At 37.0% G+C, this 21,391-nt stretch overlaps 1 protein-coding gene across 1 annotated transcript in view; it reads right to left on the bottom strand.

Moving 5' to 3' along the window:
- The window catches only part of LOC137388203 (twitchin-like), a 141,327-nt gene that overhangs the window by 56,461 nt on the left and 63,475 nt on the right, over nucleotides 1-21,391 (bottom strand). The window contains exons 29-44 of the mRNA XM_068074707.1: nucleotides 20,318-20,491; nucleotides 19,825-19,975; nucleotides 18,817-19,001; nucleotides 16,166-16,305; nucleotides 15,357-15,501; nucleotides 13,758-13,925; nucleotides 13,317-13,425; nucleotides 12,556-12,714; nucleotides 10,635-10,747; nucleotides 9,661-9,844; nucleotides 6,530-6,698; nucleotides 6,123-6,263; nucleotides 5,594-5,738; nucleotides 3,321-3,444; nucleotides 1,983-2,127; nucleotides 398-555 (exon numbers count right to left, since the gene is read on the bottom strand). Of these exons, the coding sequence (XP_067930808.1) occupies nucleotides 398-555; nucleotides 1,983-2,127; nucleotides 3,321-3,444; nucleotides 5,594-5,738; nucleotides 6,123-6,263; nucleotides 6,530-6,698; nucleotides 9,661-9,844; nucleotides 10,635-10,747; nucleotides 12,556-12,714; nucleotides 13,317-13,425; nucleotides 13,758-13,925; nucleotides 15,357-15,501; nucleotides 16,166-16,305; nucleotides 18,817-19,001; nucleotides 19,825-19,975; nucleotides 20,318-20,491 (2,410 nt within the window). The remainder of the gene's footprint in view (nucleotides 1-397; nucleotides 556-1,982; nucleotides 2,128-3,320; nucleotides 3,445-5,593; nucleotides 5,739-6,122; nucleotides 6,264-6,529; nucleotides 6,699-9,660; nucleotides 9,845-10,634; nucleotides 10,748-12,555; nucleotides 12,715-13,316; nucleotides 13,426-13,757; nucleotides 13,926-15,356; nucleotides 15,502-16,165; nucleotides 16,306-18,816; nucleotides 19,002-19,824; nucleotides 19,976-20,317; nucleotides 20,492-21,391) is intronic.

The following is a 21,391-nucleotide window of genomic DNA, read 5'->3' as shown; positions in this document are numbered from 1 at the left end:
GTGTAACATATCTCTTAAAAGACGCACAGCCTCTGTTAAGCAGATGCCATACTCAACCTTCGAGGGATTGCGCGCGCACACTTGCTTTACACAATTCTACCAGCTCTCCAAGCTATTCAAGGCCAGGCAACAAGTCTACCATCTCCAGCCTGAAACATCTTTGCACAGGTAGTTTAGAACGAACTTTATATATGAAGTTCACATATGACAGTTGTCAACCAAAGGCTAGGGGTTACCCCTCTGCCCCCTCTACCCCACTAAGGGCTACTCCTCTGCCCCCTTAATCCCACTAAGGGCTACCCATTAACCCCTTAATCCCACTAAGGCAAAAAAGGTTAGTGAGCTATTACAGACATAAGTTTGATTATCACCAAACTGCAAGGTTGTGTTTACATACTGAACGGATGTCGAGCAAGAATTGGGTCAGAGGTAAGAAGAGGCTCACTAACTCCAAATTCATTTTCTGCACAAACTCTGAAGTCATATTCTTTACCAATGTCAAGGTTCTTCACTGAACAGTGAGGGTTTCGAATGAAACTCGTCACCTTAGACCATCTGCAAAGAGTAAAAAACCAATTATGTGGCTACTCGAGGCTAGACAAATTTTATAAGAGAAATAAGTTTATTCAAAAAATGCATTGATATTGCTTGAAGGCACACAGTAGCTCACCACATTCTGGTAGCTGCTTATATTAAATTGTATTTTTCCAGGCAAAATTGAGCAAATACTCTATATTTGAAACTTTAAATTGACTTTTAATAAAATTATCAAGCTGTTCAGTAGGCTTACAGGAATATCTAGAGAGCACTGACTAATTACACAAGTACGACTTACTAAAACTGGTCTGATCACAATATACCTCGTTTAAATCTGTCTTCTCTTCATCAAAGCAAAATCAGTTTGTACAATTATGTATTTTTAAATGACTATTACTATTCCTGTGTATTCATGGTGCAGTTAATCCACAAATCTGTGCCATCCGTAAAACAGAAACGAGTAAAACACATTAGTCAAGAGAGTTGTGGCGACGCGCAAATTTTTACCGAATTTTTCATGCTTGCGAAAGATGGAAACGTCAGTTGCAAATGATGCGTAAGAAAATGTCGTGCAAGCTATTCCATTTTAAACATTTTCAACACTCCATTCATGTCTATTTGGATTTGAGCAGTTCCATGAGTGGAACTTTGGTGTCTGCGTAAAACTCCCAATACTTTTTAACAAAGTGCCTGCGCCAACCCACAACATGAACAAATACAGACAAACCTATTGCACGGTAGCTCAATGCTCGCGCAATTCCAAATCAGCATCGTTCGCACAATGGAAACATAGTGTAATAGACCTGACTCCTAGAAGACATCAAATACTGAAATCCATATCTGATAACACTCAAACTTCCCAAGTATGCTCACTGTTATATGATGGCCTTTTTCAACATGGATCTTATTCATTATTTCAGATGTTTTTGTCTCATATAGAAGCTGGTTCACACTATATCGCTGTATGTTGGAGTTGTCCTTTCAGCATTCACCGTCGATTATGTGAATCCTCAACCGATGACATCGATGAACCAACATGGATGTATCGGGAAAAGTTTACAGCAGTCAAGCTCTTTCGATAATTTGCCGAGCATCAACGAAAGGCTGTGCAATGTGCAATATTTCAGTGGAGGTGATTCGCTGTCATGGCTAACATAATCTATTTATTTCTGTTTATGATAGTTGCTGCGAGACTAGTACATGTATTTGATTTGAGCAAAAACAAAGATATTCCTTCAAGAAAAATTACCAAAAAAAAGAAAATAATGAAGATGTGAATAAGGAGTATTTGCTGATGCAAACACGGATAGGTTTATGATAGTCTGAACATTGTCATCATCGACGATCACCAAAGTATTGTGACATCAACACCGAGATACGGCGATATAGTGTGAACCAGTCTTTAGTGATCTCTAGTTTACTATTCAAACTTCAATAAATCATACTTGGGGGTTCCGGAGATTCTCTTTTCAATTATATAGTTGGTGATTTCGCTACCGCCGTTGTCTTCTGGGGCCTTCCATACTAGTACACAACTTTCTCCCATCATGTCTTTAAATGTGATTGGTCCTTTAGGGGCACTAGGTGCATCTGTCAATTATTTTTAGACTGCGTAGTTCAAGAGAGTGTGTGAAGTAGCACCTTCTAGACAGGTGATACATAACAGGCTAACAAAGCAAACCGGCTGAACTGACAGCTGCACTCGCTGCTGAAACAGTCTTAAAGAATTAAAGGCATTTGAGTGTCTCAGGGCATGACAGGAATTTATTTTCTTCAAATCTTTCACTACGGAAACTCTTTATATATGATTCACCTTAGTGCCTATACACAAACATTAACCACAGATCACAGACTTAACAGATCTACTCAAAACCTTGCCACAATAAATTTAAGATATTGAGTTATCATTTTGCAAAAAAAAACAGTTAGTTTTTTTTTTACTCAGAATTCACAGCATACTATCACAGTTTCCAATTTTTTTAATTTTCGGTTTAGAATGGATGGAAAAAAATTATAAACAGTGACCTAAACGTATCTCTGCCGGTGAAAATCTTCAACGTTGGGCCTCAGATATTTTTGATAATTATATTTTTATATTAGAGAATGTTGGTCTGCGTTTTGATCAAATTGCAAAAATGATAGCATTTTTCTTCTGCAGCCAGTTTCAATAAACTAGGGGAAAATATTATACACGGCTTTTGTTTGCAAATGCATGGATTCTTGTGCAAAATATGATTCCAAAAAACTTAAGATCAAAGCTCCAAGACAGAAACTCTAGTTTTATAGTAAAAATGCTGAATGTTCGTCAGCATCTTTGCCATAAATTAATTCCGTCAGAATGAGCAAAAGATTCCGTAGTGAAAGAGTTACAGCGTTTATTGTTTACATTTTCTTTTTAATGCTAAATATGAATTTGCATTTATTTTATCTGACGGAGTATTTACTCCATAATATATTCAAAAGTTTTTGACCATCAAAAATTAAAGCTGCCTACAACGAAGTTTATATCAGCTCATGTGGAAAAAAAAAACTGTCAGCCTTCTTATGTTCTGGACAGACTATAACATGACAAGTGATACCTTAAAGCAATATTGAAATTCCTTACTAGCTAATGAATAAAAATTCACAGCGATGAACAATAACTAAATGGATAAGCAGAGCTAAGCTAGTCATTTTCACTGATACAGTCAAACAGAAAATTTCATTACATTCCATAATAACAGCTCGTACAGCTTAGCCTCAGATTCAGCCTAGCCTCTGGTACGGACAAGAGCGTGACGTACCCAATACTGTTGCCTTGAGAGATACTTCTGCAGTGCCTGAGGAGTTTGTAAAAGAGCCTGTGTATCTACCAGTGTCAGAACGTCTGCATTTCGGGATTGTTAGCAACGCCTCAGTCTTTGTTACCTAAAAGCGTAGAAAAAGACTTGGCATAATCCAGTACCGGAGACTACAATCACTAGAACAATGGAGTGCTAGCATACCTAGCCACTCCTTACTAGATGAAATTGCACTAGAAGCTGACTGATGCGGGCTTAAGCTACATATATGTTTCATCATGTTTACGATGCAGATCTGGAGTTGTGTGCACACAGAGTTACCATGCGATAAGTGTTTTAATAGACATTCGGATGTTTTGGATTAATGCGGGCACTGTGTTAAAAATCTAAGGAAATCTACAATAGAGGTCATAGCAGCAGACTCCTCATCTCGCTAGGAAGCACAATTTTAAGATGGGAAAGATTAAAATGTGAAAAATGTTTAAAATGGAATATCTTGTGCCGCATTTTTTGAGCATCATTCGCACATACCATTCCATCTTTCGCAAACATGAAACATTTAATAAAAACTTGCTTGACAACAAATCTTGCTTGACTCACAGGATTTTGCCTGTTTCCATCTTGCGAATGATGCAAACTTGAAGATAAACCGCCTCATGGAAACATAGCGACGGAGAAGACATTATTACTAGTCCATGTAATAACAATGTTAAAAAGGTGAAACTTTGTACAAAGGGTGGCGCACAAATGCAGAGAGAAACCTTGCGCTAGATTGTAGGCAGATCTAGGGTTGCTCTAGATATCTAGGGTTGCTCTAGATATCTATGATGCTTTGTACAAAACTTTCGCTTTCAAATGTGAACTTACACAAAATTGCAGTAGATTTTATCAGAATGCATCAATATTTTTCTACCAATTGTGATTGTTTTTTATGTTTGAGGTGATCTGACTCTCAGGATGTTTCAAGATTAAAACGACAGAACTCAACCACGGTTAAAGTACTCAGATCAATAAAAAATGTGACTATGATGTCTATAATTACAAAGAGATCGACTGTGTAGACAGAATAAAGACACGTAACTCATCAACTTGAACGCAATACAGCAGATATCAATAACCAGAAAGACTAACAGCCACGCAACTAGTGACATCATTTCGACATGTTCTTTTCGTAGTGTTTTAACTGTGATCAAGTTTTATCGATTTTAATATTGAAACATCTTGGCAGTCAGACCATCTTAATACATCAAAAACAATCACAAATGGGAGAAAACTCCCGATACTTTCTGTTAAAATCTACTAAAGCTTTGAGTAAGTTCATCTTCAAATAGAGAGAACAGAGGTGCACTGACCAATGAAATGAGGTGCACTGACCGATGAAATGAGGTGCACTGACCGATGAAATGAGGTGTACTGACCAATGAAATGAGGTGCACTGACCGATGAAATGAGGTGCACTGACCGATGAAATGAGGTGCACTGACCGATGAAATGAGGTGTACTGACCAATGAAATGAGGTGCACTGACCGATGAAATGAGGTGTACTGACCGATGAAATGAGGTGCACTGACCGATGAAATGAGGTGTACTGACCGATGAAATGAGGTGCACTGACCGATGAAATGAGGTGTACTGACCAATGAAATGAGGTGCACTGACCGATGAAATGAGGTGTACTGACCAATGAAATGAGGTGTACTGACCAATGAAATGAGGTGTACTGACCAATGAAATGAGGTGTACTGACCAATGAAATGAGGTGTACTGACCGATGAAATGAGGTGTACTGACCAATGAAATGAGGTGTACTGACCAATGAAATGAGGTGCACTGACCGATGAAATGAGGTGTACTGACCAATGAAATGAGGTGTACTGACCGATGAAATGAGGTGTACTGACCAATAAAATGAGGTGTACTGACCAATGAAATGAGGTGTACTGACCGATGAAATGAGGTGTACTGACCAATGAAATGAGGTGTACTGACCAATGAAATGAGGTGCACTGACCGATGAAATGAGGTGTACTGACCAATGAAATGAGGTGTACTGACCGATGAAATGAGGTGTACTGACCAATAAAATGAGGTGTACTGACCAATGAAATGAGGTGTACTGACCGATGAAATGAGGTGTACTGACCAATGAAATGAGGTGTACTGACCGATGAAATGAGGTGTACTGACCGATGAAATGAGGTGTACTGACCGATGAAATGAGGTGTACTGACCAAGCGGGCCAATGAAATCTAGCAAAATACATTAGGTCACTCACATTGGAAACAGCCCGGTCATCAATAGACTCTCCGTTAACCGACCAAAGGACAGAAGGGACAGGGTGAGCTTTTGTGATAGGCACTTCTATTCTCAGTGTAGTACCAGCCTTTGCCACCACATCCTTTATACCATCCATGTCAAACCTGTGTGTGACACAAATGCTTTTTGAGCTAGATTTAAAATGCTCATGAATTTCTCATACAACTTATTGAATAGCTATACCTCTATGTTCCTTGGTATTACAACAATATTATTTTATGTAATGTAAAAAATTAATTGCTAAGTTATTGCCAGCGAATTCAGTAAAAGCGAAAATAGTGTAGATTTGTTGCACTAAGCAATAACAGGTACTATGAATTTATGGTCAGTGGAACTGTGTGATCAGAAAGTGTTCAACAACCTGCCATAAACTTATTAGGTTAAATTTCAGTTGAGATGCAAACTCCAAGCTTCGGTACTCGCAGCTCTGAACTATAATATTGTGGTAAGACAAGACTGTTGCTTAGCAACGGTAGCAGTGAACTTACGTAGTAAGACAAGGCTGTTCTTCAACAACCACAGGCTTGGTTGGCTTACTTGGCTCTCCCAACCCTGCTACATTCTCTCCTCGCACTCTAAATGAGTAGGTGGCACCAGTCTGCAAGCCTTTCACCGTTGTTGAAGTTACCCTGATAAATAAATGTTGGTTTAGAAAGGATGCATATTATATTATACTTGTATTATATACATGAATTGTTATATAATACAAGTATGATATATATAATACAAGTTGTATATAATACAATATATACAACTTGAATATATGATATCATAGTTAAAAGATACCGGTAACAAATTTTTATTATAAGCAGTAACTAAAGGTTGTATAGAAACTGTCACGGAGTTTAAAATAGTCTAGAATGTTCTGCTGTCTATTGACCCAATTTTCGCTTACATCTCCATCGTAGTTGCTACTTCCACCCATTCTTTCTCTCCCTCCTTCAAAGCTTCAATACTGTAACCATTAAGTGCCCCTCCGTCATCGGTTGGTCTTTTCCATGACAAGTCTACGCTGGTTGGAGTGATCTTGTCGATGCTAGGAGTTCCAGGGGCACCTGCTGGGTCTGTCAAACAAAGCACATTAGCTTATCACCCCATCAACATCGAGAGACAATGCTGCACTTGATTAAAAAACTCTGAATGATTCTCAAATGGTAGCAATACTGGCTAGGTACTGAAAATAACCATCAGAACGGGGAACTTAAGAGCATATTAATGCTATTCTTAATAACATAAAGAGTCAGCTCTATTATTTTCTGAATTTGACTAACTTGAAGCTGAAGAAGAGCAGGGGCTATGAGTTAACTAGTTATATAGCCATCTAGAATAAATGGCCCCCTGGTCATTTATTCTAGAGGCTATTTATTCCAAGGGCTTATTTTATCTTATAATGTGCCCCCCAGGGCTTTATTCCAGGATATAATTAATGGAATAATTATATTACATAGTATATTTACATGTAATTTTTTAAATAGCTATCTGTCATAGTTCCATAGTTATCATCAATTCTTTTATGGCTATCTGTCATAGCACTATATCTACATGTAATATTGCAATGGCTTTTTGTCATAGCACTATATCTACATGTAATATTGCAATGGCTATCTGTCATAGTATTATATTTACATGTAATATTGCAATGGCTATCTGTCATAGTACTATATCTACATGTAATATTGCAATGGCTATCTGTCATAGTATTATATCTACATGTACATGTAATATTGCAATGGCTACCTGTCATAGTATTATATCTACATGTAATATTGCAATGGCTATCTGTCATAGTACTATATCTACATGTAATATTGCAATGGCTATTTGTCATAGTACTATATCTACATGTAATACTGCAATGGCTAACTGTCATAGTAGCATTACTATCATCACTATCATTAATCATGATGACTATCTGTCGTAGTAACATATCTGTTGTACATCAATGGCTTTCTGTCAAGCTATGAAATCCCTAGCAATTTTTTTAGTCATGTTGAGAATGATATTGTCTAGGCAAGTGTGAGTGAGTCTGGGTCACCCCAACTCACTCTAAGATACAACAAAGGAGCGTTTGCATGAAACTCGCTAAGTACCTACCTAGCTGATTCAGAAATCTGTCCATGAATCGGAAATCTGAAAAATCTGAAATAATCGGTTACTCTATATAATTAACCGATTATTTAACCTTAACCTTTCAGTACAGATTATTTGATACTTATCTGTATTACCTAGTTAGCCAGGTTATTTTATAGATAAATTGAATAATCGGTTACTCTATATAATTAACCGATTATTTATCTATATTATAATCTATAATATATATTTATATAATCTATAATATAATATTATATAATCTATATTATTAACCGAATAATATAATTAACCGATTATTCAATTTATCTATAAAATAACCTGGCTAACTAGGTAATACAGATAAGTATCGAATAATCTGTACTGAAAGGTTCATAGAAATGGTGAAAGAGCAACAGGAGCCAGATTTCGTTAATTTACTAACAATAAAAAGTCCTTGACCTATCTCTTTTGCAATAGAGGAACAAAACCACATAATGAGTCTGCGATGAAGCTGTGCACTTGAATCAAAGCAGTGCTCACCTAGCGTAGCAAGCGCACGGCTAGGCACAACCATGGAGGACAATGCTCTTGTGGAGTGCGCACACGATTTGGTTGCATCATTTTGCAATTTCATAGCTATCGTGATTCCCATCAATCACCCACCTGCACAAGCTTGCATAACAGGCCGCAGTACCTCACATGACATACATGAGACATTGGTCCTGAACGAGACTTTGGCGATGAAGCAAAAGCTAATTTGTATGTACGAAACCAACAGAATCGAGAAATAAAAAATAAAATGGGGTTTTCCTGGTCACTGAGATACAGAGTGTTGGCCATACAGAACATACAGAACATGGATAAAGAATGTTTGACAAAGATTTACTCAGATTTCATTTGGTAGTTTGTATGATTTGTATATTAAGGTGATCTTTGGATTGATGTTTAGTACCACGATTGAGGTTTGACTGTTCTATCAAGAATGATTGTACCATTGAGACTTGGCTGTATTATCGAGGTTTGACTGTACTATCAAGGTTCGTCTGTACTATCAAGATTTGACAGTACGTACTATTGAGGTTTGACTGTACTAGTGAGGTTTGACTGTGCTATTGACGTTTGACAGTACCATTGAGGTTTGACTGTGCTATTGAGGTTTGACTGTACTATCGAGGTTTGACTGTACCATTGAGGTTTGACTGTACTATCGAGGTTTGACTGTGTTATCTGTTATTATTTGCACAACAGTTTTAGTTCGATCTTAGTTCTTGAAGAACTAAAACTGACATAGAAGCTTTGCTATCTGTCGTTTTGAGTTTATCTGTCAAGCCAAGTTTGTTATCTTTCATAGTAAATGTTTGATCTGTTGGTGAATTTCTGCTTGTCATATTGACTGTCATATCTGTCATTACTCTATGTAGTTTGATCGCAGTTTGCATATTTCCCATAATTTAGTTGTCTTACTGATCCATAATCATTTCGTGATTACCTATAACAATATTCCAAAAGTTTATAGAGCAGTCGTGGCCTAGCGGTCTAGAACACCTGACTTACAAACAGGTTGGGGTTCAACTCCCCAAAGAGGCCACCGGTTGTGACAGGAATGACATTTAATTTTCAATTACTCTCCGCAACTGGGCATGTTTCTCGCCGAGATCACAGAGCCATTGTTTGTGAAAAATGCTCTAAAAAACATATACACAGCCTCTGCTTAGCAAAAAGCTAAGCAGGTATCACACTCAGTCTTCAACAAATTGCTCACACAATAGTTTACAGATGAAAGGTCCACTAGCTCTTACAGCTTTTTAGCTGTTTGGTTATCTGACGTAACCAAGATATCCATTCAAGTCCTTTACAACTTTTCAAATAGGACATACATGTATATGGTTTCTGTGTATATATGCGATAAGTGCTACCGAGGGGGCTTTTTAGTTTGTAACTAAGCAACACACTTACCGATGTTCTCTCGACAGAGATGTGGTCCAACAGTTTTGCTCCAGTCTCCTAGACCGCCATCATTGACTGCAGCCACACGGAAGTCATAAGTTTTGCCCTTAGAACAAGGCAATGTGCATTTCGTGTCTGTTACCAGATCCTGTGTCATTATTTGCCATTCTCCACCCTTTTCTTTCCTCTCAACCTGGACAAAATATGAAAATAGAACTTCAGTAAATGTAACTGAGCATCTGAAGTAAAGTTTATATTCAACTGAAATGTGCAAAGTAACAGTTGAGTAGATGTTTTGTCATATCCATATCTTCTCTCGCTAATATTGGGTCACCACATGCCGCTAAAATGTTTAATTTGAGAGCTTAAGGCTTGGAAAAGAGCAGTTGCAAGACAACTAGCAGACAAACCCTGTATTGCCGACTTGCTCGGGCAACACAGGGAAAAAATGCAACCTCAATTTCTGATTTTTATTTAAATGTTCTAGTACGTTTCGAACAAATACACGGAACAAAGGTAGAAATGAGCACTATTTATCTCTGATTGGCACAATTATTATGAGGTTTTAGCGGGTGGCTGATTAGCTCAGTGGGTTAAAGCATCAGTCCAATAAGCTGAATGCCATCAGTTCAAACTTCATATTGGCCAAATTTTTTGTAATCTCAATACGAAATCGCATTTAGCAACATTTTGATCACACAAAAAAGTCTTTTTTGACTTTGACGCCCCTCAAGGTTGGTGACCCCAAAATCTTTTTTTGCTTAAAACCTGGAGGAGTATTAAGGAAAACAACATACAAATTTTCAGACAGAATGTTTAATTAGTAGTTTCTATAGAGGAGAACAGACAAATGAAAACAGGAAACAGCATGTGGAGAAGATATAGCTAAAGCAAACTGATTTGTTACACAGAGGGAAACCTTCAAACCATCAGCAAATTTATAGAATGGTTTTTTTAAATGGAGAACAAAAAACCTGCTATACCTGATATCCTTGGATTGGATTTCCTCCATCAGAAGAAGGTGGCTTCCATGACAATGATGTAGAAAACTCATCAAAGGTTGTGATCGCTGGGTTGCCAGGAGCTGAAGGCCGGTCTACATAGGAAAGAGTACGGTATCTGCTACAAACACCAACTTCAACCAACTGTTTAAGGTGGATGACCTTGAGAAGATCCAAAAGCACACTTGTAAAGTAGACCAAACCTTGACAAATACTGCCTATCTAAAATATGCAGATGAGGCACCTACTCAGTATCTTTTGTCTGTTATAGAAATGATCAAAGTAAAGCCTTACTTCCTTACTATTCTCCAAACACTGTGCCAAGCAAACAAACTGAGTCATATACAAACTGAGCAAGAGTTAAATGTTATTCAAAAACCCATATCTCACTGATGTCTGATATCTCCCCGATATCTTATAGTTCTCCGATATATGATATCTCAACGGAATCTGATATCTCACTGATATCTGATTTTATTGGTCCTCACTTTACTCGACATTATAGCCAAAATGCACTCTGTGTTGCCGACATTTGAGCAACTTTAAATATCTGATATTACCAAATTAGTTTGTCACCAAGGATTGCGAATGAAGAGAATAGATTACGTATAAGTACTACTCCTAGTACGACCTGGAGTGAGTTAATTATACTAATGACCTTAAAAAGTAGAAGTACTACATTAGCGGACTTTTGTTTGAACAGCCTCTATTTTGGGCGTGCTCGATAATCAATAATCAGGGATAGAACATTGTAGAAAAATGTTCCTTTTACCAGTTTGCTGGGCGTGCTCTTTGGCCTTATACAAACAGTCGACACACTCCACATGTATTCTAAATGTGAAAACATACTAGGCGGTGTTTAGTGCGATTCGCGCTGCGTGGCGTAAATCTGTGCTAGAAATCACTCAGCGAGCTCATGCTGAGCGATAACGCTAGACATTCTTGTAACAACTTTATAGCTAGCGAGATGCATTTCGATTGGTTGATTTTTCCCCTGAATGCAATTTTATGGCGGGTAATTATTTCTTATCGATGTTCACCAACGTACAGCAGCAACAATTTGCTATTTTGCTGCGATTGAAACATCATCAGAACGAACACTGAACTGTTCATAAATTTGAGAAAAGCACTCCCAGTCTTGTACGACATAACACACACAAATTACAAAAAATCCTAGTTGAAAACCAACATTTGAAGTCAATCGTTGCGCAGGCTGACCATCTTGAGACTGGTAAATATTTAATATACTAAATATAAAGAACAACTATAAAGTAAACTATATACAAAAAACGTAAAATATTACTATTAAAAATACAATAATTGTTTTTTCTTATATCTTCCTGTAGTGTATAATCCGTGAAAGTGAGATAAGCCTAATAAAAAAACGGAAGTTGTTTACGTCGCTGCCTAGACGGTGCCGTACTGACCTATCTAAATTTATTAATAACTCCGAAGAAACTAACGATAAGGAACTTTATTGGCAGCTTGTGAACGCGCCAACTATATCATATGCCGGTGAATCTCTCAAGTGTGTTTAGGCACTTGCCAGCGATATCTCCGCCCTCCTCATGACGCAGGCGATAAACTCGCCTAGTGTGTTTGGACTTTTAAGCAGCATCTGTTTCTTTACTGATGGTAGGAGCAATTGGTGGGATGATGGTGCATGACTTTGGTTCTGCTATTGTAACTTATCTCATGATATGAAAGTTCTGTAGATTTTTAAGTTGCAATATTTTTTTGAAGTTAAAGGTTATCTGAGGAAATCAAATTAAACCCAATATATAGCAAAAAGTGGGAAGCTGTGAGCACGTAAACTATTCATATGTCATACAAAGATTGACTGCTCAACCCTCTACACGATTGAAACCCAGCTAAATGGTTAGATAGATACTTGAGGTCTCACCGAAGGGATTTTTGGCAGTAATGGTGTCACCTTCCAGTGGCTCACTTCTTCCGTAAACATTGACAGCAGAGACCCTGCACTTGTACCTTTTGCCCTCCTTCAAACCCTTCACCACAGCACTCGTGCCATTCACAGTACACATTCTCTCCACCCAGTTACCTACAAGATATCCATGAAGCCATGACCTCGATTGGAAAGCAGAACTGGTATAAATATATAAATAAAATGAAAAAAAACTAAAATTACATTACATAGCTCTATTTTAATATTGAGCACTTCTATGCAAAACGCTGTAGATACTGCATCTATTGTATATATACTGTAGTATATAGCCTATATATATTTGTGTATATATATTAGTGTATATATACAAATATATTATATAATATATATATATATATGTATATATATTATAAACGTATATTATACACATGCCTATGTAATTTATATAATGAAGTTATACAATATATATCTTCAGTATATATATTATATATGTTTGTATATAATATATATACTGAAGGTATATATTATATACCTACATATATATGTCTTTAGTATATAAAGTATATATACATGTATATACACATATATATATATATATTTCATTTGAATTAAAAACACAAAAAGAGGCTATCCGAAATTGCCTAGATGTCTGCAAATGTTACAACTGGAACACAGGAGAGGAGAAGTGTCTGGTGAAGAATTATTTGTTAACAACCAAAAGGAAAGTTTTAACACGTATAAACTGAAAAACTGCTCACCAACACAGCCCTCATCCACCTCAATCACGTAGTCTGTGACAAGAGCTCCACAAATGTCCCTCGGAGCTTTCCATGTAAGAGTACACCGGTCAGCAAATACATTTGTTATCTGAAAATGGAAAACATTATTACGAAAAGAGAAATTAACAGAACTACTGACGAGAACAGAACTACATCGTGAGAATAAAATTTTTGTATTTGCTGAAGTAGCCATAACAAAGTCTGCATATACAGGGGAGATCACAGCAGGTCTGCATCTGCTGAGCTGACAAGACATGTGACAATATATGAAAGGTTTCATTATAAATAATTGTACCAATTTGTGAAGAGGCAGTTTCATTATGTACATGAGTTGGTCTGACTGACTCATTCTGTATTTGAGTAGATTTATTTGACAAACAATGAGCCTGGAAGGATCCGTAGTTTGAAGTATAAACTCACCTCGAGTGGGCCTTCAGGCGCTGTAGGAGAGTCCAACACAATAACATTGAGACTCTCAGAGCTCTCCCCATGCTTATTAACAGCTTTGATGGTGTAGCTGCCGCCGTCTGAGCGATTGGATTTATCGATGGATAAAGTTATACTCTCATCGTCCTGCTCCAACTTAACCTATAAGTGAGTCATAGATGAAATAGACTGCTTGAGGCTAAAAGCATAAGCTGCTACAAGCTAAGCAATAGGTACTATACTTCGTAAATGTAAGTGTAAAGCAAAATTCAAAGATTGGTGACCCTCTTAACCCTTTTGTAGAGAGCAGGGAGCAGACGTGGCTGTGTCTTTATTTCTTGACATGTGAATGACGCGCTGGGGTTCAATTCTCTGAAAAGGACACTGGGGGAAAGCAGAAAGAGCATTCAACTTTAGATTGCTCTCTCTCTTTCTGCCAAATTTACCACTATTTACTGTATTAGTCTGTATAGGCAGCCAGAAACAGGACTAAGGTCATCTAGGTCTAGACCAGAAAAACCTATGTCACGGTGTTCAGGCTGTGGAATCTATTTTGTGATTTTTGTGATTTTATTAATCTTGATTTGGGTAGAAGAGATGAGCTGCTTTACAAGCTTTTGTGTCTTCATTTGTGATGGTAACTCGATAGAATCCATGATTTACTTACAATGAATCAAACCAGTGATTTGTCTGTTTAGTGCGATTGACATACCATGTTCTTAGCAACCAAACTAGTTGTACAACAAACTAGTTGTACAACAAACTAGTTGTACAACAAACTGGTTGGACAAAAATACCCAAAAAGGTTTTTGGTGAAAACAACTTTAAACAGGTCACTTACCTTTGATGTCGGATTGGGTAGAAGTGATTGCATCGATAAAATGTAACAACAAATGCAATGCTTAGTGATGCATTTATTGCAGCGCGGTTGATACTATCGTTCAGGATACGATGGGTTCTCGCTGCCCAATCCTTACAACAATAGTACTATCCATCAAGGGGTAAAAATGACTATAGATCTATCACTAATACCATAAAATATGTGAGAGGGAGTGGGCAAATAGCTGGTCATTTAGACACATAGAAGAAAAAGAGTATTAAAAATGTATTTCCACAAAAAACATGCCAAAATGACATCACTAGTTGTGCAGCAGCCTGTCTCTCTCGTTATTGATATTGGCTATTGCACATTATGCATCAAGTCGCAGCGTTATGCGTCTCTACTTTGTCTATCTCTTTGCTAAAGTGCAACTGTAGACGTCATAATTGCACTTTCGTTTGAACATGAGCGTTTTAACCGTGATCAAGTTTTATCAATTTTAATCTTGCAAAATTCAGGCAGTCAGATCACCTCAAGCATTAAAAACAATCGTAAATAATAGAAAAAGATCCACACTTTCTGACAAAGCCTACTAGAATTTTGTGTAAGTTCATCATTGAACTCATCTTTGAACTTGGATGAAGCTAACATCGTGCAACGGTGAACTCCAGCTAGTCAGCTAATATAAAGACCAGGGTCAATAACCCTATGATCCAATATAACTACTGACTTCTGTACTTTCATAGGAAAGTGTTCAGACTGTCTATCCTTACCCTGTCATTGGGAGTTATCACATTATCATTATTTCTCCATTCTACCACAGGATTCGGGCATCCAGACATTCCCAATGTAATCTTGAGCGGCTCGCCAGACCTGACTTTCATATCTCTAGCACCAAAGAGTGAGCTCATATCTATCCTGTGACAATTGAGTATACAAATGTTAATGATTTTAATCAGTTTTACTTTGTTATAGAAATCTGAAAGTTAACTGGCTCATTGTAAAGCTTTACTACATACACTGTTGAGTCTGTAGGAGTAGTAGTAATAGTAGCAGTGGTAGTAGTAGCAGTAGTAGTAGCAGCAGTAGTAGTAGTAGCAGTGGTAGTAGAAGCAGTAGTAGTAGCAGCAGTAGTAATAGTAGTAGCAGTAACATTAGTAGTAACGGTGTAGTAGTAGGAGTAGTTGCAGTATGAGCAGTCGTAGTAGCAGTAGTAGTAAGAGTAGTAGCAGTCGTAGTAGTAATAGGAATAATAGTAGTAGGAGTAGTAGTAGTAGTAATAATAGTAGTAGCAGCGGTAGTAGTAGCAGTAGTATTAGCAATATCTCTACCAGAGCTACCTTAATAGGCAAATGTAACAGGAAGCCTACCAAACCACAATCCAAAACAGCACTGCATAAATACTGCTGTACTGCTTTTACAATATTAGAGACAGAACTTTCCTTAGCAAATCTCCTGAACACAGACTTCATTGGTGCTATATTATATATTATGATGTAGTACATTTTATTATATATTAACGCATATAAAATGTTATATCACAATATGTAAATCAATGATTTTAGTAATCAGCTGGTGGTACCTTGGAGCCTCTGCCATAGGTCTAGCCTGTATTGTGCCTGTAGATGGGGAGGGGTTGGAGTTACCCGCAGCATTTACAGCCGTTACTCGGTATTCATAGGTCTTCATTGGTTTCACTTTTGTATCATGGTAATATATGTCCTGCATGGAGGTAGAGATCAATGTTGAACATATGGTAATATGTCTTACATGGAGGTAGAGATTAATGATGAACACATGGTAATATGTCTTACATGGAGGTAGAGATCAATGGTGAACGCATGATAATATGTCTTACACAGATGTAGAGATCAATGGTGAACGCATGGTAATATGTCTTACATGGAGGTAGAGATCAATGGTGAACGCATGGTAATATGTCTTACATGGAGGTAGAGATCAATGGTGAACACATGGTAATATGTCTTACATGGAGGTAGAGATCAATGATGAATGCATGGTCATATGTCTTACATGGAGGTAGAGATCAATGGTGAACGCATGGTAATATGTCTTACATGGAGGTAGAGATCAATGATGAACGCATGGTAATATGTCTTACAAGGAGGTAGAGATCAATGATGAACGCATGGTAATATGTCTTACATGGAGGTAGAGATCAATGGTGAACGCATGGTAATATGTCTTACATGGAGGTAGAGATCAATGGTGAACACATGGTAATATGTCTTACATGGAGGTAGAGATCAATGATGAACGCATGGTAATATGTCTTACATGGAGGTAGAGATCAATGATGAACGCATGGTAATATGTCTTACACAGATGTAGAGATCAATGATGAACGCATGGTAATATGTCTTACATGGAGGTAGAGATCATTGGTGAACGCATGGTAATATGTCTTACACAGAGGTAGAGATCAATGGTGAATGCATGATAATATGTCTTACACAGATGTAGAGATCAATGGTGAATGCATGGTAATATGTCTTACACAGATGTAGAGATCAATGATGAACGCATGGTAATATGTCTTACATGGAGGTAGAGATCAATGGTGAACGCATGGTAATACGTCTTACATGGAGGTAGAGATCAATGATGAACGCATGGTAATATGTCTTACATGGAGGTAGAGATCAATGATGAACGCATGGTAATATGTCTTACACAGAGGTAGAGATCAATGATGAACGCATGGTAATATGTGTTACATGGAGGTAGAGATCAATGGTGAACGCATGGTAATATGTCTCACATGGAGGTAGAGATCAATGATGAACGCATGGTAATATGTCTTACATGGAGGTAGAGATCAATGGTGAACGCATGGTAATATGTCTTACATGGAGGTAGAGATCAATGGTGAACGCATGGTAATATGTCTTACACAGATGTAGAGATCAATGATGAATGCATGGTAATATGTCTTACACAGATGTAGAGATCAATGGTGAATGCATGGTAATATGTCTTACACAGAGGTAGAGATCAATGGTGAATGCATGGTAATACGTCTTTCACAGATGTATAGATCAATGTGGAATGCATGGTAATAGGTCTTACATGGAGGTACATATCAGTGTTGAATGTATGGTAATAGGTCTTACATGGAGGTAGAGGTCAATGGTGAACGCATGGTAATATGTCTTACATTGAGGTAGAGATCAATGGTGAATGCATGGTAATATGTCTTACATGGAGGTAGAGATCAATGGTGAACGCATGGTAATATGGCTTACATGGAGGTAGAGATCAATGATGAACGCATGGTAATATGTCTTACATTGAGGTAGAGATCAATGGTGAACGCATGGTAATATGGCTTACATGGAGGTAGAGATCAATGGTGAATGCATGGTAATATGTCTTACATGGAGGTAGAGATCAATGGTGAACGCATGGTAATATGGCTTACATGAAGGTAGAGATCAATGGTGAATGCATGGTAATATGTCTTGCATTGAGGTAGAGATCAATGGTGAACGCATGGTAATATGTCTTACACAGATGTAGAGATCAATGCTGAATGCATAGTACTATATGTCCTGCGTGAAAACAAAGATCAATGGCATTCAACAAACAAAGGTATTAGCAGTACCTCACTGATATGTTGTGAGAACATTTCTCTTTATGATTTCTTGCACTGATAAAACTGGCCATTGTATTCCAAGTTTTCACATGACTCTTATTAGAATTCTCTATTAGATTTGTATAGAATGTTCGTTTTAATTTAAGATGTATTGAAAATATGTAATTGCCTGCTGCTATGAATACACTCAAATATTTTTTAAATTGCCATGACATAATAAGAAAGTTGAACGCTGAATCAAAAAATATTTCACAAAAAACTTGCCAAACTGTAGAAATTAACAATCGAGTTGTTAATGGTGATATTAGTAGTTAGAAAGTAAATTTTGTACCCAACTTGAGAGACTAGACTATAATACTGTATTACAATGCGGAGGAAGTTAATTACAAAATAACTTCTTAAACTTGTTATTTGTCTTGAAGCTCTTACAAAAACATTAAGTCACCCTTGAATGACCTCTCAGATGTGCAGATTCAACACACATATATTATGTTAGTTACCTTAGTAGACATCAGTGTTTTATTGCTGATCATAATAGTTTTTGCAGTATAGCCATAAAAGGCTTTTTAATATCTTTAAAGCAATCTGAGACAAATTCATATAACCAGTAAACCTACCTTAGTAGGGGTGCGAGTTAAGACAACCCAACTATTATTGACTCCCTTGGCTTTAGTGACCTCTTTTCTCTCCACAATATATCCAAGAACAGGGCTTCCACCATCATACGGAGCTAGCCATTCTATCTCAATAAAGGTTCTGTCAGAATCTACTAGTTCTGGCTTGTCAGGAGCATCTGCCACACCTGCAGCAGATTAAGTTAATCGGCATGTTTGAACAGGTACTCTCGTTGTTATTTAAGGCTGCTATACAAATTTTGCAAAATATTCACGGTATTTCTTCTTGTAGAGATCAATTTATAGATTCAAATGCCACAGCTTGTTAGAGAGCTATTTGTCCCATAGAAGCTTATTCACTGAATGCATTGAAAAATAAGGGATTGCAACTCCAGCAAAAACCATGCTTTTAGTGTGACCTTGACATCAAATTTCTTTAGCACCTAGTATGATTCTCACGGTAGTAAGTGCCAGAAAGTCAGATTGGAAATTCTTGAATCAAGGATCTTTAACTGAAATTAGTAAATTTTGGAAAGATAAAGGTCAAATATCAGCTATGATTTAGTCATGTGTTAACCTATTAAAGTAACTTCTTGAGCCATTAAAAATCTGAGCTAATTACAACAGTGCAAAGGCAGTAATGGTGTTGATAGCAATACTTTGCCAACACTAAAGTGTATCTGAAATTTTTAAAAAATTCTTTAAAATTAATTTTGATGCATTCCATTTCATATAATTTATGTGCTTTTATTAAACATATAATTTGTAGAATCACAACACTGCTAAAAGATGGTAGTATTTGTTTGTAGTTACAATACTGAGCGAGGTCTGTGCATATTCCTGCAGTCAGCATGACATTTCAGATAAAAGCTTGTACAAATTAGATTAGGGGCTGCAGGTTTGAATTTGCTAAAGGGTCTGCCATGAAAAGACATCAGCTCAAATATCTAGTAAATCAAAATAGCTTGTGCTTTCATACATTGTGTAGGCATGTAAACCAATGAAACATACTGAATGGGTTCTCTGCTGTGACTGGGCCATCAGACACAAGGGGCTCCGAGTCTCCATGCACATTTTCAGCAAAAACCCTAAATTCATAGCTGGAGCCTTTCTTCAATTTGGGTACAGTGAAGGAGGTGGTGGGGTAGTTGAGGGACTTGACCTGTATTCATAGACTAGCTATAGTAGCAATACAACCGGGTACCAAGGCTAAGAGTTGATAGATTCTCCAACATGTAAGTTAGTCTATACAGATTTTAGCAAGAACGGAAGAGCTTCTAGAAATGTGTACTAGTGTAACAGAATACAACATCGTAGCTATGAAAACTGTTAAGGTTAATACATCTATGTACGTAGATTGTACAAGTTGATACATTTATGTAGATAATTAATGTTATTACATGTACATCTATGTAAATCGTTGAAGTTAATACATTTTTGTAGATCGTTAAGGTTAATATATCTATGTAGATCACTAAGGTTGATAAATCTATGCTATCTTTACCTTCTCCCATTTACCAGTCTTCTTGTCAAGTTTCTCCACTCTATAGCCTAAGATCTCATTGCCACCATCATCTTTTGGGTGGCGCCAAGAAAGTTTGCAGCTCTCAGCAAATATCTCACTAACTTCCAGCGGCCCTTCTGGTCGACATGGTGGAGCCAGGACAACTAGGTCAATCTTAAAAAAACATTGACAAAAGAATTTAATTTTGTGTAGTCTTTAAATTTTATGTTTCAAATAACAATTTTAGTCAAGCGTTTATCAAGTCATCAAGTTATCAAGTCATCTAAAACATTTTAAATGCTCAAAAATTTGTATTCATGTTAAAAGGGAAAATAAAATGAAAGCAACTGCACATTGGTTTGGTTTCTAATTGACAATTTTTAAAGGTCATATTATCTTACACATCATATCTTATACATATTATCTTATATATCTTAAACACAGCCAACCCCCTCTTTTTCGGACTTCACTTCTCCAATGTTTCAAATTATCATTGGTTCAAACGATTGCCCAACGACCTGAAGAACAACAGCTTTGACTGACAGGTGGCTCTCGCGAGAGATGGCCCGAGCAATGCATGCACCTTAGTGAGTGTTGGACTGTAATTTGTGTTTACTAGTATTACTGTTATTAATATTATAATGTACCATATTGCAGGTATAATCATACATATTACTCTCATGTATGCTGTATACGCATATCGTACCATGTTGTAGCCTATAAGCATGTGTCCGAGACAATATAGGCTGTTTAATGCGCTGGTAGTGCTTAATTTTCAATGTTTGGAGGGTTTGTAATAAACTCATCAACATAATATATTTTATTATTTAGCTCTAAGCTGATAACATGTTAATTATTATATAGCCGTGTCAGAGCATCAGTACCCTTGCAATTACAGCGGACTGCAGTCACTTGTAAATGTATTTGTTATAATAATCAGTTCAAAGTTTTATTAGCAAAACTAATTATTGTAGCAAATCGTAGGTTCACTTGTCAAATCTTAAATGGCTAAGGTGTGCTAGCACAACGCTACTATCTAGAAATACTTGTCATTGATCACTGTCAAATTATTAT

Source organism: Watersipora subatra, chromosome 2 (assembly GCF_963576615.1).
Source record: "Watersipora subatra chromosome 2, tzWatSuba1.1, whole genome shotgun sequence".
NCBI classification, from domain to species: Eukaryota; Metazoa; Bryozoa; class Gymnolaemata; order Cheilostomatida; family Watersiporidae; genus Watersipora; species Watersipora subatra.
This window is presented reverse-complemented; position numbering and strand designations above follow the sequence as displayed.